Here is a 26,991-nt window from a genome sequence, read left to right as displayed (position 1 = left end):
TGGTCAAAGGCATTTTTATTAGAAAACGGTTCTTATAAAAGCTCTATAACAAACACGTGCAGCGACATTTTAAACAACATGACAAAATACTTCTTGCATTTTCTAAAATAACACTCACACACAAAAAAGACAAATCTATAAACAAGTTACTCAGTATTACATCACAAATACACAACTCTGTCATGAAAAGGAAAAAAGGTATTACAGTCATTCATTAGTAGACGTGATGCATTCACAGACGCATGGAGTGAAAACAGGCTCTCAAGGACATTTTTTCAATCAAAGGTTTCAGATCTGACTGTCCGCTCCCACACAACACTCAGGACAGGTGCGTGCATGCGGTTGCTCGCTCACTGATCCTGTATTTGGCTTTCAGACAATATTGCAGTAACAACACATTCAAGCTTTTTTATCCAAGTAATCTGATGTGACAAGCCCCTCAGCCTACAGGAAAAACATGCTTTTAACAAGTTCTCTGAGACTGGCAGGTACCATGGTTGCGTCCATAACTGACTGAAATACAAGATCCCCAATGACTCTGAATTGTAAAACTATAATAGGAAGGACGATCCAACAGATCCTCCTTGTTCTTATTATGTCTCATTATGGCAGAAAACACCGTCATTCTTACTACTTTAGTTTGGGGCTGATTTTGGTATTGACATCCCACACTTAACAAGATCCATCACTAAAACAACGGACAGTTATTGAACACAACCCCCTTCCCTTTAGGAAAAAAGCCAAACTAGCTCCAGGACTGCAGTGCGCCACACATCTGAAGCGCTGCTGGTTTAATCCAGCATTTCGCTCCTCATATGAATATTTCTGGACTCTCTCGAAAGTAAAGTTACTATACTTTGATCCTGTTTCAAAGCCTTGATCTTCATGAAACGCATCACTCTAATCTCTTTGTTCTTATTCGGAAACTTTCAAACTCAACTTTCTTCACTTAGGGAACAGGGAGACATGCCCCTCTTACCAGGGGGAGGTAAGAGCAACACACACAAATGAATTCATGCATGACACACTCGTGAATTATTTATGTACATGCATGTGCATAAGTTGCACACACTGGAGATGAACGCAAACACAGCAACGGGGTCAAAGGGTTAGCCTCACACAGTGTTAAATCGTCCAAAGTTCAGAGTAAAGGTTGGATCAAAATCACTGTTTACATGTCTGCATCTGATTTTGGTGAAAGGATTTCTTTCCTTTGCCAGGTTTTTCAATGAAAGATTCAGTTTGAAGTCTGAATGAAAATGTGGTGCATGCAGTGAGTTATTGCAACCCAATTTTGACTCTAACAAGTAACAGAGTCTCTCTGCAATAGAGATCTGAAAACCCAAGAGAGAAACAAACATCAAGAGAGAAACAAGTCATGTGCCCAGAAAAAAGATGCATTCGGCCACCCGAGAGGCGACTGCTTGATAAAAAAAAACAACAATTTGCTACTTTGTTTATGAAATTTAGAATTGATACTGCTATTAATTAAGTGCTAGTAAAAGATTTTTACAAAAGTGCTATATGAAATGTTTGTTTCCAACAAGTGCTCTCCATCAGTTTTTGATTATTTCAGCATCAGGCTAATAACACCACAGAATGTCAGGCAAATAGAGCGATATAACTTCGCGAAAACAAAAACAGGAATGTACAACAGCATCGTCCTGGATTCAGAAGAACCACATTAGGCAGCTGATACTGTAAATACAGGGTTTCATGTTTCCCATCATCTGGTAATAGAAACTGAATTTCAGTAGAAGCTAGGAAACTGTTTATTCATTGTTCTAGGGTTTCTGTCGTTTTCTGAAATAATATATTAAACAAGTGCTTTGTCTATGTTGGTATGTTGGTTGTTTGAAATGTATTAGTCTGAAAATAAACAGCAGGAATACACCATTGTTCTAAACATTTACTCTAAACAGGAAATTTGTTTGGACGCCCGTTTAGCTGGACAGGAAAAGATGAACCGATAACAGTTCTCTCTCAAGAAATGAAAAGGCACATAGTGATGTAAAAGAAACACAGCAGTCTGGCTAAAGTTCTGCATCTACAGCTTTCTACACGAAGGCACATTCTCAATTTATGTCTGGTTAAGGACAGCTGCCCATCAACTGGTCCAGATCTCGGATTCAAAGACTGCAATTGGAGAGGAAGTAGAAAGTGAAGTGTCCAGTAGGGAAAGAGCCCCAGGCCCCAAGAAGGAGCACCACAAGCCTGATCCCCAGAGTTAGATGGAGAGCGAGAGAGAAGGTGTGTGATTCCTCTGTTCCTCTCTCTAGCCATCTCTTCTGCTCCCTTTGTCTTTCTCTTGGTCTTACCACACGGTGGGGTCTTTAGTGTCTTTACTGGGAGCCTCCTCGTTCCCTTCCCTCTGTCTCTGTGTCCTCTTCTTGCATCTCCTGCAGGACAAAATGATGATGAGGAGGATGACCACAGCGGCTATACCGCCCCCGATGCCCAACGCCAGAAGGAGAAGTTCTGAGAAAGAAGCTGTAGGGGAGAAGGAAACAGAAATGTAGACTGCATGTGCTTGTTTGATAAACCAAAATTGCCGTCGCTGCTCAGAGGCATTTTATTGTGCAGCAGTGAGCTGTTACAAATAGAAAAGAATATTTTCATTCTTAGTTAATGGTTTGGTCAGCAGACAGTGATTGTCCCCAGAGAATGAAGATGATTTTGTTGATCCCTCGACCTTTCATGTAGGGCCACCAGTACATTGACATTTTTAGCTTTTAGTGAAATGTCTTTGACAGTCACCAAATAGATTGCCATAATATTTGTAGCAATATTCATTGTCCCAAGAGGATGAAGCCTAGCAACTTTGTTGATCCTCAGCAGGTCTACATTTTCACTAATCCTGTGAAATATGTCAACGTCTGCTAGATGGACTGGTACTTGATATCCGTGGATCCCACAGGATGCATTGTAATGAATGAGGTTAACATTTCTGGTTATGAGTGGAATGTCTCCAACGACTATTGGATGGATTGCAATCAAACAGGACACAGATCCATGTACCCCACAGGATTATTTGTAATAAATCTCCTGACTGTTCCATTAGTGCCACCATCAGGTCAAAATTTAATACTAAAAAAATAATACTTTTGTTTATGACTAAAGACTTTATGTAGAACTAATGATAGCATCAGCCTCGACTGCACTTTTTTTCTAGTGCTAATTAGCAAATGTTATTAGCAAATGTTAGCATGTTAACACACTTATCTAAGATGATGAACATGGCAACATTATATCTGCCAAACATTCCCACGTTAGCATTGACACTGTGAGCACATTACCATTAACATTAGCTCAAAGCATCACTGTGCCTAGGTACATTTACTACTTAACTGTAGACCCATAGTCTTGTTGATATATTGTTGCCTGTTTAATATTTAAAGCTAAAATAATTGATTAATGCATCTTACAATCAGTCATTGAATCATGAATACGATAACCAAATGTCACAGTACAGGCTGTACCTTTACTGTAGCACCCTCCTTTTTCAACTACTGTTTACAGACTATTGAAAATAACCTTTTAATTGTTTATTTTTTAAGGTCAATATGTCTGTAACATTTGCAATCTTTTTATTTAAAATGTGTCAGTGCTGTAATATGAAATGTATACTACATCGAACCAAACAACATCCATTCTAAAATTAGTTCAAAGAATGATTGAGTGGTTTCTCTGACATGTAAATGTAAATATGTTTTCCTTGCTGACCTGTGGTGACCACACGGAGTCGAATCTCACCAACCGTGCCGTGGACATCCGGCGGATTTTTGACCTGGCAGATGTAAGTACCATTGTAGGTGAACTTGACCTGTTGAAGTATGATGGAGGCATCACGGCCCATGACATCACCAGCCCAAGCGATACGCTTCCTGAAAATGCCCTCTAGAGGAGGATATGGTCGCTGCTGGTAGTGGAACACCTAAAAGAGGAAATCAATAGGTCAATTTGACTGTTTGGATTGTCACAGATAGAAAGTCATACCAAACTGAGTCTGGGGAAGGATGGTATTTTATTCTCACAGAGAAAGAAAGACAACACCAGACCTGCTGATTCTTTTTCTCTCTATTCTCAATATGCACACACACACACACACACATACACACACACACAGACTCACAAAGGCTGTCTTGGACGCTCTATAGGGAGTCTGATGACTCACCGACTCCTCTCTCAGTTTGCTGAGGGGGTGGATGCTCCCTGACACAATGAGGGAGGTTTGAGGTTTTGATCGCACTTTCTCACAAACACACACAGACGCACGCACACATGCACTCACCGACTCTTCTTGGCCTGGTTTAAATGGCCTGAAGCTCCAGGAGATGACTATGGTGTTGGGGTTGATGGGGGAGGAACTCTGGAATGTGCACTTCAGACGAACATCCGTCCCGTTGACCGCCTCCATGTCCCCCGATGTGTATATACGCATCCCGCTGACCTGCAGCACGCCTGCAATATGCAAACATATGGCACAGCAGCAGAGTTTACTTCAACAGCAGAATGCAGGGCATAAAGAGAAAAATCAATATATATATATTATAAATTGTTTGTGAAAGAAACTATAATACATATACAAAAATACAATGAAAAACAGATGCGCTATGAATTCACCATCATCAGTAAATCCTGCCTGGGGAGTTCATGCAGTGTACCCAGTGACCCTATCTCTGCCTACGCAGTGCTGCTGCAAGAAAAATCTAAGTTGTCACAGTAACTGTATTAGACACAAATATTACAGTATATACTGAAATCCCTCAGATTGGTCCGAATGCTCAAAGTACATGATCAGATCTGGGATCAATGAGTGAACTGCTTTAATACATCCTGAAAGATCAGATCAGCAGGCCATATCTGTGAAGATTAATGATTAATAGCCACTTTAGCTACACTACTGCAGCTGAGAGGGGGCTGAAATTGAAAATTTGCTGTATCTAATATGGATATGGAGTATATCAATCTTTACAGTACATGGTAGACTTATTAGATGGAAAATGAATGGACTGGAAGAACGGAGGGGGATATTGGCAACGATTTGACTCTTCCACACAATGATGGATTGAGCTCCCCAGCATGGACTGACGCACACATACACTGCACAGACACACACACACACACACACGCATGCACTGTCCCAGACAGAGACATGCTTAATGCTGAGTCTGGCAGCCAGTCAACATCACATCAGGTACCAGGCGATCACGTCTTCATCTCCCCGAGATTGCATAGTCTTGTTTATCGAGGTAGATCCACCCTTATTCTAAAGCAACCCAGTGAGTCTCGGTGGAAGTTAATGTGCCGGCTGTCTAGTCCAAATCACCTGGTCTATTTATAGAGAGAGCTCTATACACCTGAATAATATCAAGAGCTGTGTCTAGCCTTATTCAAGTCAATGCCCAGGTACACGGCGTCTGCAGAGCTAACAGCCACAGTGAGCTCAGGGTAGCCAAGAGGGTAGCACACTCCATACTGTATATCCTCTTGAGACCTGGCAAGTCAGTTTTCAAACATGCAAACTCCACCGGGATTTTCAAACTCGGGACCTTCTAGCTCTGAGGCCACAGTGTTATCCACAGGACCACTGTGCGCCGCATATTTATGGCTTATAATGTATTTTGTTTGTGTCAAATTAGACATGATTTCCCCTACAAAGGACTGGTGATAAAAACATAAATGAAATAAATTTTTGTTTCTTACATCTCAATTACTGGAATTATGTTAAAGAAATCAAATTTTAAAACCTTTTTTTTTTCTGAGTCTCAAGAGGAGGAACCTGCAGAACAAGCCAAATCCTTGATGAGAGCTCTGACTATCTGAGACACGTCAATCTGACAGACACCATTTCATCCCAAGCCTCAGTTTTATATGAACTAATAACTTTTTGTTGATGCAATCAGCCTTATTCTGTAGTCTGATATAAACTAGATAAGATGCAACTGCTAGCTGCCCATTATTAAAAAAAGGTTGCACAATATTTGCAGCAGTTTCATAGAGCTTACTATAATGGATTTGAATTAAATTAAGAATTTAAACGCTAAAAATGTGGGTAAAGCTCTATTCTACTATTTATAATGTGGGATAAGGGACTTGAGGTGGGTTCCGGGCGTAAGTCCATGGAAGGCGATTTGAGCCATATCACTACCCCTGCATCATAAATACAGTGAGCATTAAGGCAAGAGGTATCTGGGGAAATCTCAGCAGGGGCTTGGCTTCTAGGGCAGCATGTTCTGTTCTTTATCAGACTGGAGAGAGTTTCCTGTGGGCTGGGATGAGAGAGCGGGGCGACCAGACGGCCCCATGCTTCTCTCTCATCACTGGGCCCTGACAGTGCTCTAACAGCCTAATGTGTTTTAAATGAGCCTGATGAAACCTGGGAAGAGTGTGTATGAGTGAGCAATACACTCTGCAAGAAATGTCCATCTTTGTAAATCTCTGGGTCTTTTTTCAGACTGAAAATTGTACTTTTCTTGAATTAAAAAGACATATGTTATTGCAAATCTTACCCCACTGGCAGACATTAGAAAAATAAGACTTTAACTTTTTGTATTCAGAATAATGCTTCGGTGGATGGACTTAAAAGGGAACAAGCCTCCACCTTTGTCTCGCTTCCTCGTCTACCTGGCACTGGGAACACTGAAGCAAGTGGATTAAACTGCCAGTGTTTAGGATATTCATTAGGCAGATAAGATCAGTGCTGGCTCTATCAGTACAGCCAGTAATGACTCCCTGCTTGGCTTGACTGCAAGCATTTGTGTTTGTGTGGTGTGTGTGTGTGTGTGTGTGTGTGTGTGTGTGTGTATGTGTGTGTGTGTGTGTGTGTGTGTGTGTGTTAAAACCTATTAAAAGAGTCAAAGCCACCCGCTAAATGTCTCATATTCCACGTGAAGGTTGACAAAGATAAAGAGAGTGAATGAAGTGGGGGAGGAGGAGTGGGGACAGAAAGTGTTATATAATGTCAAAGAAATGACTACTGCTCTGGTTAACAAGTACCTCTAAGTGCCTCTAATTTCAAAATAGGAATACACGGTTTTCTGTGTTTAGGCATGCTAGCCACTTTGGTCCAGACTGAACTGTTGGACGTGTTGCCATGATATTTCGTACAGACATTCATGACACCCAGAAGATGAATCTTTTGGTGACCCCTCCTGATATCATCTTGGTTCACATATTTGGGTTTTGAGTGAAATGTCTCGACAACTATTGGCTAGAAGGCCAAAAAATTGGTTCAGGCATCTCTCAAGATGAAATTATGAAGTATATTGGCGATCCTTTAAGTTTTCATCTAGCGCCATCATCAGGTCAACATTTTAATTTGTCCAGTACTTTTGGTTTATGACCAAAGACCTGCAAAACTGATGACATTCCCAGTTGTACTTTGTGTTTATAGCTAATCAACAAATGCTAATTGGTATATGGGTAATATTATATACATTGGGCATTAGCATTTAGCCCAAATCTCTGCTATAGTGCAGCCTTCAGACCCACTAGCATAGCTGTACTCTTGGTCTGGTTTATACATAGCAGAGAAGAGGTAAATCGCTGTAATTTCGTTTATTATCAGCATCCAACCCCTCCATTTCAACATCCTTATTTCAGAGAGTAGCGCACATAGAGGATTAGCTGAGCAGTATAGTGCAATGAATATCCTCCTCTACCAAATTGTTTAAAAGCTCATGCTGAAATGATTCATCATGCTTCAAATATCAGGAGAGAGAGCAGGTCCTCCAGGCCATAACACCTCATTTCAAATTTTTCCCCTTAACCAGTCTATTTACAGTACATGAATTCAAATAAGCGTTGCTAATCTCCATTCAACAACAAAAAAAGTCACACGCTTTCAACTACGGCATCCTTTGACGCAAGCTGAGCTGATTAAGAATTAATGTTAATTGGGCCTTTTTGAAGGCAAAAGGATATTAGCAGAATGACAGAACAGTTAGGGCTATGTACAGTGCCTCAATTACAGTATTAATTTGTCCTTACGGCTAAAAGTGCGTGATCACTATTTAATTGGTCGTTAGCAGGCACTAATTCCTGAGGAGGATGCATGCCATTACATGACCGGAGACATTAAGACTGTAGAATTTAATTCATTTAGAGAAAGAGAGAAGAGAGATAAACAAGCAGAAATGAGTTTAAGTGATGAACAACAGCAGGAAGATGAAGGAGTGTGTGCTGTATGGATGGAGCTAGAGGATAACACCATGGAAATCGTATTCTTCTACATAATTGCAGTCTGTAAGGAGAAGATAACATAGGAGATGCTTGTTTGTCTGTCCGTTATTGTAATCCTGCATGTCTCTCTGTCCAGTCGCTCACTTGTTTATATCTGAACATCCTGTCCGGCCAGCGCTGACCACACCCAGCTTCCAGAGAGAGAAAGAGCTTTCACAGCTTATTAAGATCAAGTTATGCACCCTACAGAGGAGGGCAGGGCCAGAGTGCAGACAAATACATGGATCCATCCTAATTATGTTTCAAATATTATTGTTGCAGAACACTTTCAGAACAATGTAAGACAGGGTCATTAGATGTTTATTTCCAAAAACTACACATTTTATGCAGAAACAATTAGTATGAACTTGCAAGCGTATATCTTTCATGATCTTGCTAAAGGTAGTAGGTGATTTATATGTTTAAGTGATTTAAAGGCTCCGTCCCCATGCTGAGGTCTGTCATGTTGGCACATTTGTAACTTCTGAGTTTTCTGAAGAAAAGAAAAGAAAAAATCTAATTTTAGTACAGGAAAAAAACTAATCTTATTCGTCAGTAAGATTGTGTTTCTACTCATATTACATATTTCCCTTGTGAAACTTATGAAGGGGATCTGACACACTCTTCACCTGTCATTAAAAAGACAAAATTAGAGTCTTTGGGTAAAGTGTGTTAACTTTTTTCTGTCTTATTGCTTGACCTTAAAACTTCTACAGCAACAATTAAAGACTTTCTCACGTGGGATTTCACCTACGGTACACGCACATGTGCGTGTCGGTTTGGCATCTCTCAGGGGGCTCAATGTTGGCACACATCCACAAGCACACATTTACTATTAGATGTACCTTTGTTGGCATTAGTCCAAAATGTCAATTTGTTCAATATATCTCAATAAAATAAACTTGCTGAACCTTTAATTCACATTATTCTACCTGTCAACACTACTTGCTACAAACTGCAGTGGTCCACTGGTCGGTCTGAAGTCAAAGAGACAAAATTCTTTCATCTGAAAAAAATATATATATCAAACCAAGCCTACAGAAGTGTGATTAGGTTTGCTTGGCTTGGCAGTCATCCCAAAATTGTATAAATGCCTCCCAGAGAGGCAGAAAAAATATCAAGCAGTGTTTGACCTGCCCATATATTTCACCCAATGTCAGAGAGTGTAGGCAGGTTTAAAACTGCATAACCTCTACCATGCTTTACAGTGTCTTTAGTCTCGCATTGCCAGATATAGTGAAAAAACAACACAGAAACTGATTTAAGATCTACTTTAAATTGAAGCATGTCTTGTGTGAGAGGTCAATTAAGATTTATTTTTTATTGATCAGAATTGACTGTTCACTAAGCTACACCTGTGCCACAATGTATTTGACTATACGAGTTTGGTTGGGGTTGTTGGAGTATAAACTTGCCCATATGAAAAAGAGCAGGGCAGAGCTGCTAAGGTAAGTTTACTATAACAGCATTCAGGGTCGGCCCTCACACAGTGGGGAAATACTAAACAGTGGATGTGATTTTTGTGAAAAGCGCTTTTTTTAATATAGGCCTAACATGTAACCCCACATTAGATGCTACATCTGTATGTATAAAGATAGTTAGACGGACATGCTAAAATCTCCGTTAGAGAAGATAAATGCAATAATCCATTCCTTACAAGGCTGCTCTTGTGTTATTGGTTTTGGATATTTAAAAAAAAAAAAGACACCGCTCTCCAAGCTCTTTAGATCATGAGTAGCGCTCTTACATCAGCCCTGTCTAGTTAGAGTTGCTGAAGTAAGACTGAACAATTGCTGTTCGGGGAAGCAGTCAGTTGTCAAGGCTGCCATATTGGACAGTGCACTCAGAAAGTGTCACTTCTTCCTAGGACCAATGCCTAACTTTCCACAACACTTCAGCTCAACTTTCTGTGATATTCTGCCAACTAACAGACAAAAAACCAAACAGAGCTATCTAATCAGATTTTATAATCCTATTTAGATAACGTTACCAAGCATTTTCAGGCCCTTCTGGGTGTGTTTGGCACTGCAGATAGGAATGGTTTATTGAACTTGGGTCAGACCTGCTCAGTAAATATTCTTTAAATATTTTCTTTGAATGTCTTAAAAACAATCCACAGAATGAAGAAACCATGCCTGCCTTATTGCACCATCAAAATCTTCATCAAAGTTTTTGTGTCGCCTTATAGCTTGAGGGTGTGTTGATGCAGTTGCTCATAATTATGCAGATTTATAAATAGGGAAAGCAGAACTTACAGAGCTATTTTTATATTTGCATAGTACATGATAACCATGGGGGGCACCATGGGGCTACCAATCACTGTTTAAGTATTTCCTTTACAGTATATACTGTAGACAAAGTCTTTCCATTTGCCAAGAGGATGTTAAGCCTTCTTGGACTTTAATAAAGGGGAAGAAACGCTGCAGAAAAATCAAGCAAGGCACAACTCCCTAAATCAGGAAATTGGTTTCATTACATTATTTCCTAGACGATGTGTGTTTGTGCCTTTCCTCTCTTCATTATGCCTCAGAAACAAAGAGACTGTCGGAGGAAACCTGGTTCTCAGTTGCACCGGTTTTGGAGGAAACACTTAGGACAGGACACACAAAGAGCTCAGTGGATTTCAAAGACCCTCTTCTCTCCTTTGTGAGAGGTTTCACAAGCCCAGTTTAGTTTTCAGTTTGATTTTTTTTTTTTAACAAGGCCTGTCTTTCATGCAAGACTGGACTGAGGGCTGGGAATAGTAGGTTCAGGTAACAGTGTGGTCGCAGAGGAGGACACAGAGTTGAGCGAGTGGGGGAGTGATGAGTGGTGTAATAGGAGGGAACCCCTGAGATGGACACAACTGCGTGTAACATACTGTGCACTATATCTTCTCCATACATTTTTCCATTCATTCCACTCAGTCATGAACATGTAGATACGTGCCAAAACACAAACACAAAGTATGCCCAAAGGCATGTGTTCACAAATTTTCTGGGGCTGTTTTAAATCTATACGGTTCTAATCCAAAACACTTTTTGTGAAATTCCTAAATAGCGCTGCCTCAGTAAATGTAACACAAACAAAGTGGCGAGCCTGAGCGATCCCCCCACATTAGCAACAGGTGGCGGTAGCACGCTCAGGCACAGGAGCAGTGGGAGAGAGAAAGTTCTAAACAAGGAACATGCTGGATTCAATCCGGGACTCCAGGCACTGTCAAGAAGGAGCGAGAATGAGGGAAAGGTCTGATGAGTACAAATTGTGAAACAAGTCATATGAGCAGGTAAAGGTGTGTTGATATCGGTGAGATGTTTCAATGCTGGACAAACCTCAGAGATTTCCGAGGTTGCTCTGTTTCTGCTGGACATGAGTAACCTTAGCTTTGCTTATTGTCACACTTCACACTTTCTACAGTATTGCAAAAAACATGCCACCTTATTGAGACTAACGTGCCCTGGGCAAGCAGACTGTGGATTCTGCCATAGTTAAAGGTTAAGTGTCTAAGATTTAGTGGCATCTAGCGGTGAAGTTGTGAATTGCAACCAACTGTCTAGTCAAAGGCATAGTACAACAATGACAAATGGAAATACGTTACTTCTCTCTGTGATTATGGACCCTCACCAAAACTGCCCGCGAGTAATAATATCTGGTAAAGAGCTTTTACTTTGAAAAATTCTGAAAAACAACATTAAAAAGAGTCTGTTGCCTGCTTCACACACCTCTGAAATCGCCGTCAGAAAACGCGATTCCCCAAAATTTCCTCCGCCTGGAGATACTGGAGAAATGAAAAAGTGCCTGTGGGTTGATGGAAAAATATCCTGATGTGAGATCGAACATGCAACTTTCTAGTTGAGAGTCTTGCACTTTACCAACTGAGCTAACAAAACAAGATAATGTTCATTTAAAACATTGTCTTATGTTCTTACCCACCATCTAATGGATAAAAAAATTGCTCCGATGCAAAACTTCTTTTCCAACCCCTGCTGTATATTACTTCTTCTTCTTTGAATGTATGTATTCAACATAGTGATGAGCGTCTACACTGCCAGAATTCTACAAGAAGAAGAAGAACGTAGTGATGAAATGTGCTCTGCAGAGCAGTTTGTCCGTTTTGGGCTACTGTAGAAACATAGCAGCACAACATAGTGATGTCCATGTAAGGAGGGACCCGCGGCTATGTAGATAGAAATATCTCAATCTAAGGTAATAAAAAATAATTCATTATGTAAGATCTTTATACACCACAGAAAACATAGATATGGATCTTATATTGCATTTATGTCAATAGATTCTTACACACTGGAGGTTTAAACAAAATATTGGGGGGGTGGAGCTTCTGAAGGAGCAGTGAAGGCAGGGGTGTGTTTGTTTGAAAACTCTGCAGTATCTCTTCAATGGTTTGGGCCCCTAAGTTCTAGTTAAAAGAAATATGTGTGCTACAAAATAACATGATGCTTGTATCAACAGTCTGGGGAAGGTCTTTTCCTGTTTCAGCTTGACAATGCCCCAGTGCACAAAGCCAGGTTCGTAAAGAAGTGGTGCAGAGGAACTTCACTGGCCTGCCCAGAGACCTGACCTCAACCCCATCCAACACCTTGGGCATGAACTGGAACACCGACTGCGAGCCACCTCGCTGATGCTCTTGTGGTTGATTGGGAGCCTTCCCAGAAGAGTAATGCACCATGCACATGGTTTTGGGAGTGCCAGTATGATACGAGTAAACACATGCACATACCAGCTACTACATCTTTCTCTTCTCTGAACAGAGTGGGGGGGACTTCCCATCGATGTTCTGTTGGTGACTGTCTTTGCTCATGCATATATCTCCTAATGAAGCTGAGGTATATAATGTATTACTACCAGAGAGATGTACCAGACACTAGCCGTTTAGAACAGCAAACCTAAAAGCTTTCATTAACTTGATTTATGGGGAATCACTTTTTTTATAGAAAAAAACACTGACATTTTTCTTTGTATGAAAATGCCACAAATTGCAATTTTCATTCAGCCTTTACTATTCGTTTTCTGCTTTTAAACCTATATACCTATGAACTATACCAGACTTTAGAAAACTACTAAAACCTGTTTGAATATACTCTAAAGGTCAGTTCCAACACAGACCAAGCATCAATCTCTTTTTCTAACTCTTTCTTCCTCTCCCTCTCTTCCCCCTCCTGCTTCCTCCAGGCCAATTGTAATTCATCAGGCGGCAGTGTCCTGAGGAAACATGTAGCGGGTGAGTGAGGATAAGAGTTTAATCCATCAAACCTCTTCCACTCCCACCTCGCAGCTGACTCAACAACTTCTCCCAGGATTACAAACTCCTGAGGGGGGCTCCAACGCATACATTTTAATTCAACACACCCACCGGCTTCTGTTGGACGGACGGTCCAACACTCAAAAGACAACCTTAGTTTCACATGTTTACTACAAAGCTAGACTAGCCATATGCTTAGTGTCCTGCTGTGGTTTGAGTCAGAGCGAATCCAGTCCCACTGTGACTTCCACCTCTGCTCCTGAGCAGATGAATAAGTCAGTTACTGACAATATATACACAGATCAGAAACCACACTGTGGAGGAGTTAAAGACCACTTCTCTTTGCCTTCTGCCTTAAAGGGGCATGAATAAAGATCTTAACTTAGAGTTTACATTTCCTACAGGTGACGAGATGAATTAAGTAGCCCTGCTCAGTTCTATACCCTGACTGCGTGTCTACACAGAAAGTGTTTCACATGCATCTGATGGAACTGATCCGTCTTTTTTAATCAATCCTGGCTACAAAACAACTCATTTCACTTGCTCTCTCTTTACTTTCATTTTACACATGTTACTACAGTGATTGTGTGTTGTGCTCTGATCGCTGCCAAAACCTTACCTTCCTGTGCCTGAACGCATCCTTCACCCTAGACACAGACGGAGCACTGAAGCTGCTGCTGCTGCTCTGTTCTGCTCACGCTACACCTCCTGTGTGGACACAATGTTAGGGGTTTTGCTACTACAGCCGCATTTGGTCTTGGTGTGACCAGTAGCTTTTAGTGGCTAATGTTATAAATTTATAAGGGAAAGCCTGTGTTACAAACTTGTAACAGAATTTGAATTGCTAAATTATTAGAGAGCCTTAATTCACATCAGACCATAATTGAAAAAGGGCTAAAAGAATGCTAAAAGTAGCATTACTTGCACATGCAGCTACTATATAACTAAGGATATAAACGGGCTAGATAATGGACTGCCGTGCTATTTTTTGCAATTGTGCCAGAGTCACCAAAACCAGAAAAGCACTCTTGTAGCACATGGAAATTAAGACAGAGTAACTTCCCAAGCCAGTGAAATTCTGTCATCATGACAGCTTTGCATTTAATTACAAATATTTAACTAATGGCAAAAAATCTGCTTGGCTTTCTACATATCATATGACTTAGAAAGAACTGCTGATATTCTGTAGAAACAGTTGATTTAGTCCATTTGCCGTAATCCTAGTGGAGGTTTCTTTAACAGGAAGATCTACTTGTTTACCTTACCTCTAAACAGAGTTTTTGAGAACGAGTGACCAGCCAACAGAGTTTGTAAGAAAGTGACTACACAACCAGTAACCCGTGTTCACAAATATGCAGTATTATGCATTTGCACAGATTCAGATGACTCTGTGTGTGTGCACAGGAACGCAAACCTCGGATGAATCTGTAAACACAAACACTTTCAATTCAACGAGAAGTGTATCTTTCAAATCCCTGTTTACACTTGGAGCCCAAGACTTTAAACATCACACAGCGAGTGCTTTGCTCTCACACTCAAACACTTCACAGATGCGACCTAAGCCCACTGTGTTGGGGATTGGTGTGTTCTTGCATATGAACGTGTCATTGTTAACTCTACACACCCCTACCATAGGCAATCCCATCAACCCAACACAAAGGCCAAACATCCTCCTAGAGTATGTCAAAATCCGTAGCAATGCTTTGTAGTAGTGACCTATTATTGTGGCAACACCATGGCAGAGAGATAACTGGTATATCCCAGTAACACATACAAGGAGCTGCTTGTCTGCTGTAAACCTAACAGGGTTAAACTGAAGCCTAAACAATCAGTGTAAGCACCTGGTACGTTGTTTGCAGTCAGCAACAAACATATGTTCAAGTATACGTGTGAGTGCGCATGCGAGTGCTAAACCTGAAAGTCAGGACAGGTTGGCACATGTCAGCCTGTGAGCATTTCAGGTTTCTGGGTAAAGAAGAAAATGCTAGAGGAAGACAAAACAAAATATAGCCGCAAGCAGCCATTCCAGGTTCAAAATTTTTTTCTGTCAACCGAAGGAAGTAGCTTGATCAGCCAAAACTAAAGCCGCAGGCAAGAACGAGAGGGTTTCAGGCTCCACAAAGCTGAGCAATTTAATTCTGTTTACAGGGGTGAGGCCAATCACACACTTGTTTCATCATCACACTGAAAGATCCGTTGTTTGGTGTTGATCGAGTCAAAGTTCTATTGATTTTACTGTTTTCCACATTATGCAATGCAATTGGCAAAAAATCTGTCATGGCTTTTCTGAGCCGGACTTGTGTGAGAAATTTCAAGTCAATCAGAATTACAGTGTGAGGAACATGGCCTTTTTAAAAAATTGTATTTTGGGGCCTTAATTAAAGCGCCACCATCTGGCCATTGGGGCTCATATTTCTCCTATCATTACAGTTGGTAGCCCAATAAGTTTTGTGTTTCCTGCTCCTTCCAGCACATGGCAATTTGAGCCAAGGCATGAGACAAATAACAATAATAAACTGACACAAACTCAATAGGGTTCCACAGCTTTGTGGTTTTGATGAAGCACAAAAAAAAATATTACAGATTTAGATTCGCCTCTGTATATGTTTGGTACAGGTGAGAAATGAGAGTAATCTGGTCTAAGTTGTTAAAACGTAGGTTTCCTTTTCTAATTAGCCAGTCTCAGTGTGTTGCTGAGTTGTTATTTTGCCAGGATTTAATCCAAATGTCTTTCAAAGTCAGACACAGGGGAAAAAAACGTTTAAATGTAAGCTGCTATGAAATTACATTATATTTAACAATTAACGATAACAAATACCAGTACGGAACAATGACGAACATGCAGATTCTCTGTACTGAACGTGGCATTTTCCTTACTTCAAAATGGAGATTTGTCCAGGGGAGTCTGACTATTAAAGGAATGTGAGGTTGTGGAGGAGACGGACCACACCACACAACTGTCAGTAGACACCAGCAATAGCTATGTTTGGGTTAAGTCATTAATTAACTGATTTACATTTTTTGAAATGTCAATGTAGAATGTGTTTATAAAGAGGCCAACTGCCCCAGACGACCAGGGGCCCTAAAGGCTCCATCTTAACTTTATGTCTATTATTTTCGGTAATTTGCATATGTACAATATGGATTTGTTTTTATCTTTTGGCCCTGTCTACCAAAGGGATCCTGTATCGCAATGTAATATTATTCCAGCGCAGGACTACAGGTTGGGTTTCTGGATCTTTGTGTGTACTGTACTTGATGGCGACTTTGGGTACATACACAAAGTATGGTTACAACTATTCTAAAAAGCAGATTAACACTTTAAGGGGACATATGACATGTTTTTACCGAGACAACACGTTTTCCTTTTATTCTGACCTTTTGATTGGGCTGTGCCTCCATGAGACTCCTGAAACACCAGAGCTTTTCAATCATCCTGTTTCAACATTGCGTCCAGCACACCACAAAAATAACACTTTAAAAAGTCCAAATCTGGTAATGATCACATCTGCTCTAGAACACAATCGGTGTTGTGAAAAGCAAAAATATTGCACCCGAAACTATCCTGACACAAATTATGGTTTATTATTTTTGCTTAAAAACTCCTGCCAAACACACTTTACAAAATACACAAAGGAGCATTGCATTTATTTTTGACAGCGATGAAGGATTTTTACCACTGCAACACTTGCTGTGATAGTGTTTGGAGGAGCAGGAGGAGAGAGAGATTATTCTGTTTGGTCTAAATCATATCTCCTTAAGAATATAGGCTCTTTGCAGCAAGTCTGCAAATGAACACTAACTGTGTTTGATCAGTGCAAGGCAAGTCAGAACAGTGGAGGGCTGATGGGTAAATACATTAGCTGTGGGCTGTTTCAAGTCACATAACCCCTCTCTGCCTGCAAAGAGGGGTATTGGGTAAAAGAGAGGTTATGAATCTGAATTATTTTGCACACATAATTGCAATTTCATACCACGCATGTCTCAGGAAAATGAGCTGGGTCTGCTGGCTTGTTTCATCTTGCCGTGCCGTTTTGTCAACACAATAAAGCCAAAGGCAATGGAAGTGATTACAGCATTAACACAGACATGAGAGCAGAGATGCTGCTGAGCTGTAATCAGTTCCAACATGCTTGTCTTTATCCACATTACTGTTTTTTGACTATCTATCCCTCTGTAGCCACACAGTATATTTATACCATCCTCCTGCTCGGCCTGTTGTGACTGATCTGCAGGCACATGCTCCTTGTAAACATAAGCAGCTTGCTATAGTGAATCCCTACATGGTGCTTTGGCAGTGGATGGACATGTTCAATCAATATAATCCACTTAACTGGGATGGCCACAGATTACTTCAAGGTTAAACAACCTGGCATCTGCTGAATGAATTGCCACTGATGCACCAATTTGTGCTATTAAATCATTTTCCATTAGCAGTGCCATTACAACGTTTAGATGGGAGCAGCTCTAACAATCGGATATAGTGTAGTCTACAATGTTTATTTCCATTGTTATGCGTGTCTGTTGTTACGATCCACCTAACATATCCTGGACCCCAGTGCACGGGAAGCAAGTGGACTTATCTGCGTCCAGTGGGCCAGTTAGGCTACTTAAGTACGGATGCACATTAATAGGCAGGAAATGAGTGAGGTTGCATCCAACCAAAACACAATGCGGATTTGAAATACTGTAAAGTCATTATGTTGTAAATCGTGACCCCTGCTGTGGCTTTTTAAAAATAGTTTTAACAGGAATTCTTCAGCGGTGTCACCGTGCCATATTCTCCACTTCCCAATGACGCACGACAGGCGCTCAGAGATGGCGGTTAAGGGTCCCTGTGGAGCCTTCACTAATGGAAAGAGAATCAGGGTTATCTCTTTTACTCTGAAACTCTATTGTCGGGGGCGTCTCTGAGGGGTCATCCTGTTATGTCTTAAGAACACTTCTGGGACGTGAAAAAACACTGCCAATGTAAACTTTTGGTTAACCCAGATATGACCAAGCAGACACCGACTAGTTTATACCGTAGAGACGTTTCATTTGTTTATTAACTGTTGGAGAATGTATTTATATATAGCTACTGTATCCTTGGATGAACATATAGCAATCAAAACAATGTGTTATTGGATAACTTTTAAAAATAGAAAACATACACGTGAATTAATCACACTAGACCACATAATGCCAGTACAACTAAAGTGTCGAACAACACACCACCCACATTAAAATCATCTTTTCACTCGGTTTATCCACACACACTAAACCTGGGTCTCACCTGAAGCTACGAGTCCAGACAGGACGGTGAGGAAATTGAGCCCTTTTACGCACATTGGATGGACGGCAGGCTGTCCGCTGACCAAGAGACCAGTAGTCAACTAACCCACTGAGACACCTCCGCCGACTCACAGAGACTTAAAACCCGGCCGACGAGACTGTGGATACCCTTTCGAGAGGGATAAAAAAAAACGTGCACTTGGCTAAGCGTCCTCTCCTCCACCTTGTCTCTCCAAAGACGCGTCCCAACTCGCTGCTGCCCTCGTACATTTCTTTTCTGCGCCCTCCCACCACATTTCCGGGCGGAGTAACAACGTCGTCCACTCTGCTCGCTGTCTTCCTAGCTCTCTCTCACATGTTAAACCCAAAACCGGCAATTTTTTTTGATGGTCACCCAGCCTGTTCTGTTGCTGCGTAAAACGCAGTCTCATATGCGGTGCCATACCGAAGCTGATGCGCAAACACATGTCCAGGACGGTTCATCACTATTGTCTAGATAGTGTATGCACATACCATGCATACTCTAATTATGATTTAATGTGATATGATCTGATGTATCACGATACAATAAAAGAACATGACATAGGCCTATATATCCATGCACTTCATGACACTTTATAATGTAACATTTTGTAGGCTTTAATGATATGTTTAAATTTTATCACTGTGTGACTTCCTGGATCAAACTTCATTTGTTTAAATGTCTATGAAGATTCGTTTAAATGTGTTGACTTAATCATCAACTTAAATTAAAAAGTCAAATTCAGTTAATTAAGTAATTTTAGTTTATCAGAGAAAATGTGGTTAAAGGGGAATTCCACTTCACCAGGTAACAAATTGTAATAATAACCAGTGAATCTGTGAACATGAACAGTTTCAGCTTCACTGTAAAAACAAACCAGGAGGTATAAGGGGAGTTGGTTCTGTCTGAAACTGGCTGTTGCTGTACTGGTTTGAACCACTTGGGGGCAGAGCTGCACTGTGATGCACGCTCCCTCTGTAACTCTGGCCTGAAGCCTGTCAGAAAGATCAAAGACGATGACATTCAGTTTTCAGCTTTTATGGCTAACATTTCAACAAATGTCCTTTACATTGGGAGTTTAATCTCATGGAGGAGAAGTGTGTGACTGTGAAATGACAAGTGCGTTTGCAGTTACGGTATGTTAACTTCACACACAAATCTCAATAGTCAATAGTCATGACATTTGCTCTGTAACTTTTAAACATATAAGTTTATGAGCTGTGATATAAAATGATGAGCTTTAAAAAACAAAACAAAAACAAAGTTGGGCGGGTCCTCGCGCGTGTGGAGCGTCAGGGTGTGACGGGGTAGCGCCACATATTCCAAATCTCTGCCGGTGCGGCCTTGAATTGTCACACGCTTTCTGAATTATGTGCAATGTTGTTTTTTGCCTTTCAAAGTGACTTTTTATGTTCAAGGACTCCTGATTCTTGTGTCTGAACACTTACAGAAAGGTTTGAGAAAATCCTACACGTGTTAGGAAGTTACAATATGAGGCCAAACTGTTAGCATGATGTTACCCTTAAACTTATGGATGACACAATTTTGTTAAAATGGCAGGGACGGGGTCATTTGAGCCAAAAGACCTGGGGGAAGTTGAGTCAGGTATTTTACTGTAATTTTACGTTGTATTCTTATGCATCACCAAAATGATGTGACATTATGCATTTTAGTCCAGAAACCATCATGTCATGCTTCTATAAATGGAACAGGCTTCAACCGGCTTCAACTCCTATTGTTGGTTTGTACAGAGTAGTGGGAGAGGCACAAAATGGGAAGTCCATTCATCAGGTGGATGGGACATGATGATAAACAGGATGGCTTTAAAGCGATAAATTGATATGAAACAACTAGTACATAGTAATGTTTCACTAGCTAAGTGCAATTGAATGTTGGGACCTGGCATTTGAGTTTGTACGATGAAATGACACTGTTGTCTGCGACCTCCATGTGGCTCCACTTATCCTCTCCCTTGGCTCAACTTACCGCTCATATTTCACATCAGTTTATTTTCGATCCAAATGGATCATTCCCAGGGATGCACCACATCCTAAAATATATGTACATATTTTAGTTGGAGACCTTAATGTCATGTCCTCACTTTAAAGACACCTCAAGTAAAAACTGGCTCAACTCACCCCGCTCTCCCCTGCAAACACACTTTACTGTAAAACCTACACAAGAGAGCCATAAGCATTATTACCATACCATTTATTATCACAATGTCATAAAGATCTGATTGATCACTTATTTGTGTAAAGTACATTTACTTCCATCAGATATTCCCAACATGCTTTCAAAGAGAGATGGTAAGTATTTAAATAATATACTGGAAAAACAATAAAATACATTTGAACAGAAAAGCATGATGCGTAACAGAACATAAAACAGAATAATAAATGAGTAATAGAAATATAAGTAAAAACAGACATAACTCATGACTTCTCTGTTTGATTTTTGATAAAGAATCAATAGGAATAAATACAAGTGTTTCTATGTCATACTCATTCAGTTTAACATCTTGAGGTTTAACCGTGAATTCATCTTGAAAAAACGCTTCCTGTGGGGTGCAAGGTGTGTGTGTGAGTGTGTTTCATGTTTTTATATCCCGGTGGGGACTTCACCTAAATGCTTTAATTAAGACATGGTCTTAGGGTTCATGTTACAATAAGGTTAAGGTGAGAGTTAGAGTTACGGTTAGTCATGTAGTGTGATGGTTATGGTTAGGGTAAGGGGCTAGGGAATACATTATTTCAAAGAGATGAATAGCAGAACAAATGTGTGCGTCTGTGTGTGTGTTCATGTGTGTGTGTGTGTGTGTGTGTGTGTGTGTGTGTGTGTGTGTGTGTGTGTGTGAGAGAGAGAGAGAGAGAGAGAGTCAGAGCGCAAACCACCAAGTCTACTTCCTTGAATCTTTTTGTCATATGGAACAGTCAGGCATTGATGCTTTTTACATCTTGCAGTGGATCCTTTAAAAAATCTGATCAATAGAGTAGAAAGCTCTAGAAAAACTGTAAAAATAACAGAGGTCATCGTGAGAAAATCAACATCATGGGTGTTCAGGCCGTGCTCGCTGTCCTCCTTCTGTTCACAGCTATCGTGAAGGCTCAAGAAGGTAAATATTGTATTGTATTTCAATTAACTTCATATTTGAAAGTCATAAAGTTTTAATATTTAGATAAACATATTTGTCAAAAACATATTTTGACAAAGAATATGACAATTAACAGCATTTTCAAAAACAACTTCTCCAATTTCCTGTTTTTAAATACGCCTTAACTGCTCTAACTGCTGTGTTGAAGAGTTGTGTCTTTTTCTGTATGCAACCTCAGCTTTCTGATCATGTTCCTTTCTACCTGAAAAGTAATGAGGATGAAGGGTCTTGATGAAATGACAAACTACAAGAAAGTACACTGAAGTAACTTAACATTTGTCCATGTGTTTTAAGGAGGAGTAACATTCTGGAGGAACACATTCACAATGACCTGTCCAAAAGAGGGGACCTGGCATGGCGAATCACTAAATAACAGTGAAACAAAAGAACAAACAATGACACTTACGTATGGGAATGATATGAAAGAATTTTACTGTACATATGGAGACACAAAATATTATTTCTACGTGAAAGGAAAGGGTGAGTAAAACAATCATGATTTCTGATGATGTGCTATCTGTGTTAGTTGACTGAGAAATCACTTGTTCAAATGCTGTTCTTTGTCCCCCAGCGTGTGATAACTGTTATGAGCTGGACGCAATGTTGTTTTGGCTGGCCATCACTGTGGATGTGATCGGGACAGTACTGGTGATGATGATTATCTACAGGTGCACCAAGCAGAAAAGCTCAACTGGACTTACTCCTGCTTCCAAACGTAAGAATCAAGCAGATCATAAAATAACACGGCATTACACTACTGTACATATCCATCTAAGAAGGGACCTAACGTGCTTTTCTTAACTGAAGCACGGTGCATCTTTAGGTATTGATGCATACTGACTTTGCTTTGGTCAACAAGTGTTGTTAACTTGAACTTGAACTTGATTTTAACTCTTGCACAATCAGCATTCGGTTAAGTAAGTAGGCTACTGTGTCTGATAGCACAAGTGATTGGTCACACATTCTTCTGTCATTTGTCTTGTAGCTCCCGCTCGTCAAGGAGGCCGGGCCCCACCTGTCCCATCTCCTGACTATGAGGTAGGGATCATGACATTACATTCATCTGATTTTACTCTTTTGAGTATGAGCACAGAAATAACCTTTAATTATGTTTCAACCAAAAACTGTAATTAACAAAACATAAAGAGATCAAAAATCATATTGTCCTAGAATTAAAATTAAAATGAGAGAGGATCATTAAAATTTGTTTTTTTATTTTTTATTTTTTTTATTTTGGGATTGTGGGATCGATACCACAGCTATGCTACCGATGGTTAGCTTAGCTTAGCATAAAGAGTGAAAGCAGGGGAACAGCTAGCCTAGCTCTGGTCAACAGTTTTAAAAAAACAGTCTGCCAACCAGCACCTCTAAAGCTCACTAAGTAACTCATTATACATGTATATTGTATGTTTTTATCCGTGCAAAAAGTGCTTTTTATAACTACAGGGAGTCACTGTGCCAGGCTAAGAAATAGTCCAGCATGTAATCCATGGTAAAAAAGGAAATCGAACTCTCAGCAATATAAAGCAAATTAGTATATTTCCCAATTTTGCAAACTGTTTTTGTGAATCAAAATAATTTCATATTAAAAATCTGCTGCCTGACAAAGTTTATTAATCCCCCTGGAAGGCAAGTGTGACCATCATAAAACGAAACATTTCACACATTTTAAGGAGTAATGTGACTGTAATTGATTCTAACGCTGTTTATATCATGTTTTGGCAGTTACTGAACCCTCGCACAATCTCCCAGGATGCTTACTCTGTCGTGAACAGGATGGGATAGAGACAAGTCGCCTGACTGCGCCAGCTTACTGGTTTAAAGACAAGACAACATTCACAAACGACACACATGAACATCACTTATGCTTCCAGGATGCAAACACAGTCTTTCGTTATTCTCAATTTAAAGGATCGTTTAACCCAAATGGCAAAAACAAAAAAATGCTCTCACTTACCCCGGGTATTACCTGGCTTGATACAGCAGCTTAAGTTTCAGTTGTCCAGGTAGGCTGCCGCCACTGTACAACAGAGGTGAGTGGTATTAAGTTTGTGGTGCTCACAGTATTTAAAAATTACGAGTAAAACTACTTAAAGACTACTTTCTTATGAAGAAATATGCCCCATGATCCAGAGTACTGGGGGCTTTGTTTCTGTATGTTGCTGTAGATTAGAATTTACCAAGGGTTCCTTAAAAAGGTTGCAACACACAGCTAAGCTAATTTAAAAAAAAATTATATTATAATTTGATAAAACATTATATATCCTCACATTTGTGTTAATGAGGAAATTAAGTACAATCCCAGGAACAGGAGTACAAATTTGTGCAACACTAATATTCAGTGTATTTATTGTCGCGATAAACTCTCAACTCTATCAGCGATCGTAGTCTGACCTGACCTGACTCAGTTGTAATACGCTAAAGTGTTGTATTTGAGAGTGCATGAAAACTAGAAAGCAAATGGCAGACAAAAAGCTATAAGTGAGATATAAATGGCTGAAATGTGAAATTGCCACCACATGTATCCCTTTCCTAGAAAAGGGGTACAATGAAGGGGTACTATAGCACAACTGACGGGGCTGTGTGGGGTACATTAGACCATTTAAAATGTAATCTTTCAACGCTGTGAGCACCATAAACAAATGTCCATTCACGCAAACCAAAACTATTAGCATGGCTATATAAGATTAGAGGTAGGTGACAAAAAAAATGTTCTTTATGTTTGTTTGTTTTTTTATATGCACTGGGTTTCCACTTCATTAGGTACACCCGTCAAATGCAATCCATAGTCCCTCCATAAAGTTCACTTTTATGATGCCTAAAAGGTTCAGTTTTTATGACACTGTCATCATACTGGTGTTTATTAAAAAAATATGTTCTAACATTGAGGTCATAGTTAATAAATATATTATTGAATTAAAATTTTCAACAGTGTCACCAAAAATGCGAACTATATAGTTTGCATTTTTATATATGTATATATATATATATATCGTACTTTGAGTGTACTGAACCTTTAATATAACAAGTTAGCGGAGAACTCTTTAACTTACAATTACAATCATTTCAGATAGAGAGATACTGATGTACCTGTTTTCTGTACATATTTTATGTTTATGTCATCAAAAGTTATTACACTGTAAAAAGAGGAGCTAATTTTTGTCTGCCATGTAAAATGTTACCGCGCAATATTGGTTGCTGTTGTTTCTTTTTTGCTTTTTCATTCTAATCTGCCATGTTAATTTTCTTGTTACTGTAATGGCCTCAACATGTGTCACTAATAAATAAACCACAGTCAACAATGTTCTCATTGTCTTCTTCGCTCATGGTGGTAAGCAATACTGAAATGCTTCGACGGATGTAACTATTTGCGACCTCAAAGCCTGCAGCTCATATCCGTAGCATGCGCAAGCACACGATCACCATCATTGTGTCTTCATCACTAAAGGCTCTCAGGTGTGAGTGACATGCCATCCTGTCTTTGGAAATATCTGACATTTCTCAATAAAAATACATGTATTTTATATCTATTGTGCACACGATGGAAATGTTGTGTCATGTTTTGTGTTTTTACAACTGCATTTTTCCCAGCAGTGACTGAGGACATCTGTGCTGATGGAAACGAAAGCGGGAAATGCCATGCAGTCTCTCTTCTTCACGAAGACTACTAATAATTGATAATAACTGATAATTCTATGACACTGTATGTAGCTCAAAGGTGTAGCCTTTAGTGGAAACACTCCCACACTTACTGCTCGGTTATCTTCATCTACATCACATCTGCTGTATGTTTGTGTGAGAAAGAAACAAAGAGGTAGAGGGGAAGGGGGGAGGTTGTATACAATGTGCTCCTCTTAACTTAAGTCAAACCGTTCCCACACACAGACCTACATCTGCTCGACAAGCGTATGCGGTTGTGTGAGTGAACGTCCGTGCACAACGTACACATGAGCTTCTGTGTGAGTGCATGAAAGTGTGTGCTCGTGCATTGAGTCAGATGTTGGTGTGCGTGTGTGTGTGTGTGTGTGTGTGTGTGTGTGTGTGTGTGTGTGTGTGTGTGTGTGGGTTCATCAGGGTTGTGTTTCTGAGCCGAGCTGTGTAAGTTTCGTTGACTGATCTCTCTCTTGTCTTCCTCGGGTAGAAAACTTAAACCGCTTGTAGCTTTGTCACAGCAGCGTCAAGAGGAAGGCGAAAGACTCCGAGCAGTGATCAAAGAATTTAAGATATTAGATTATCTGACTTGGGGAGACTTCCTCTAAAGTCACTCACAGTTTCTCTCCTCCTCGTCTCCATTTCCACCTCCTCTTCTTTGTTAGTTACTATTTTATCTTGATACATCTTTTATCTTGTCTTTTTTACCTTTCTCTCTGCTCGTCTCTATACCCCTGTGTTGTGTAATTCTTTCTAACACTGCTCTCTCTGTGTCTCTATATTCTAATCTATTTGGATCTTTGGCTCAACAGACTGAAATAGACCTCTGATAGACTCTCACCCTTATGAGATGGTAATGAAAACAACAAGAACAGCAAATGGTGGTGGAAGTAATCAGATCCTTTACTTAAGTAAAAGTAAAAATATGATAATTTAATCCTAAAAGTATTGTATTATCACTGAAATGTACTTAAAGTTATAATCCTAAAGATTTTTCTCCTGGTTGATTTGGCGACACCTGTGGTTACTGGTGGTAAGGGAGATTGCGGTTCACAGTTTATCAGATGCTTTGGTACATTTCTCAGATCAGAAGTGAAATACTCAACACTACTTGTTCAACCTCAACATCATCTAGTTCACATCAAATGCTTTGACACATTCATGCAAATGATTATGAACTGTCTGCTATTTCCATTATCAATTGCTCATGTCATGTTGATCACAATATATTATACTGGTACTCTGGTGAATAGTCGTACCTCCCCAAAAATATCAGGGTATGGGTTCATTCACTGCAGGCAAAATGGTTGAACCACTTGTCAATAATCTGACAAGCATATTTTCTATTGTTTATTAGACTTTGTTTTGTAAATGTTTCCATAATTGATGACAAAATCTGTGAGAATCTGTGGCCTCACAGACTAAGGG

General features: G+C 40.0%; 2 protein-coding genes across 4 annotated transcripts; one reads left to right on the top strand and one right to left on the bottom strand.

The window, feature by feature from the left end:
• LOC123986373 (myelin protein zero-like protein 2) lies at positions 1-18,943 on the bottom strand. The gene is made up of 4 exons (XM_046074585.1): positions 18,738-18,943; positions 4,292-4,461; positions 3,724-3,934; positions 1-2,490 (listed from the first exon to the last, which is right to left on the bottom strand). Exons 1-4 carry the CDS (start codon positions 18,790-18,792, stop codon positions 2,315-2,317), a joined length of 612 nt encoding a protein of 203 aa, XP_045930541.1. The 5' UTR covers positions 18,793-18,943; the 3' UTR covers positions 1-2,314.
• An 829-nt stretch (positions 18,944-19,772) lies between these two features.
• Positions 19,773-25,216, top strand: LOC123986374 (T-cell surface glycoprotein CD3 epsilon chain-like). Of its 3 annotated transcripts, none has more exons than XM_046074588.1 (5): positions 19,773-19,894; positions 22,207-22,392; positions 22,484-22,627; positions 22,898-22,950; positions 23,638-25,216. In XM_046074588.1, the coding sequence occupies exons 2-5, from the start codon at positions 22,239-22,241 to the stop codon at positions 23,695-23,697; spliced, it is 411 nt and encodes a 136-aa protein (XP_045930544.1). In that variant the 5' UTR covers positions 19,773-19,894; positions 22,207-22,238; the 3' UTR covers positions 23,698-25,216. The 3 variants fall into 3 exon arrangements, with proteins under 3 accessions (XP_045930544.1, XP_045930543.1, XP_045930542.1); XM_046074587.1 differs by lacking the exon at positions 19,773-19,894 and adding an exon at positions 21,689-21,873 and having other exon boundaries at positions 22,210-22,392; XM_046074586.1 differs by lacking the exon at positions 19,773-19,894 and adding an exon at positions 21,689-21,873.
• Positions 25,217-26,991: the final 1,775 nt, after the last annotated feature.

Source organism: Micropterus dolomieu, linkage group LG17, assembly GCF_021292245.1.
Source record: "Micropterus dolomieu isolate WLL.071019.BEF.003 ecotype Adirondacks linkage group LG17, ASM2129224v1, whole genome shotgun sequence".
Lineage (NCBI taxonomy): Eukaryota > Metazoa > Chordata > Actinopteri > Centrarchiformes > Centrarchidae > Micropterus > Micropterus dolomieu.
The sequence above is the reverse complement of the archived record's forward strand: the minus strand, read 5'-3'. Positions and strand labels throughout refer to the sequence as shown.

What these genes read in the sequence shown, in the direction of transcription:
- LOC123986373 (XM_046074585.1), bottom strand. Translation starts at nt 18,792, where the DNA reads ATGTGCGTAAAAGGGCTCAATTTCCTCACCGTCCTGTCTGGACTCGTA. An exon ending in AACCAGGCCAAGAAGAGTCG is followed by an intron (nt 3,935 to 4,291) that starts GTGAGTGCATGT and finishes TTCCTCTTTTAG; the next exon opens with GTGTTCCACTACCAGCAGCG. An exon ending in ACTCCGTGTGGTCACCACAG is followed by an intron (nt 2,491 to 3,723) that starts GTCAGCAAGGAA and finishes TCTCCCCTACAG; the next exon opens with CTTCTTTCTCAGAACTTCTC.
- LOC123986374 (XM_046074586.1), top strand. Translation starts at nt 21,810, where the DNA reads ATGGGTGTTCAGGCCGTGCTCGCTGTCCTCCTTCTGTTCACAGCTATC. An exon ending in TTTCTACGTGAAAGGAAAGG is followed by an intron (nt 22,393 to 22,483) that starts GTGAGTAAAACA and finishes TTTGTCCCCCAG; the next exon opens with CGTGTGATAACTGTTATGAG. An exon ending in ACTTACTCCTGCTTCCAAAC is followed by an intron (nt 22,628 to 22,897) that starts GTAAGAATCAAG and finishes TTTGTCTTGTAG; the next exon opens with CTCCCGCTCGTCAAGGAGGC.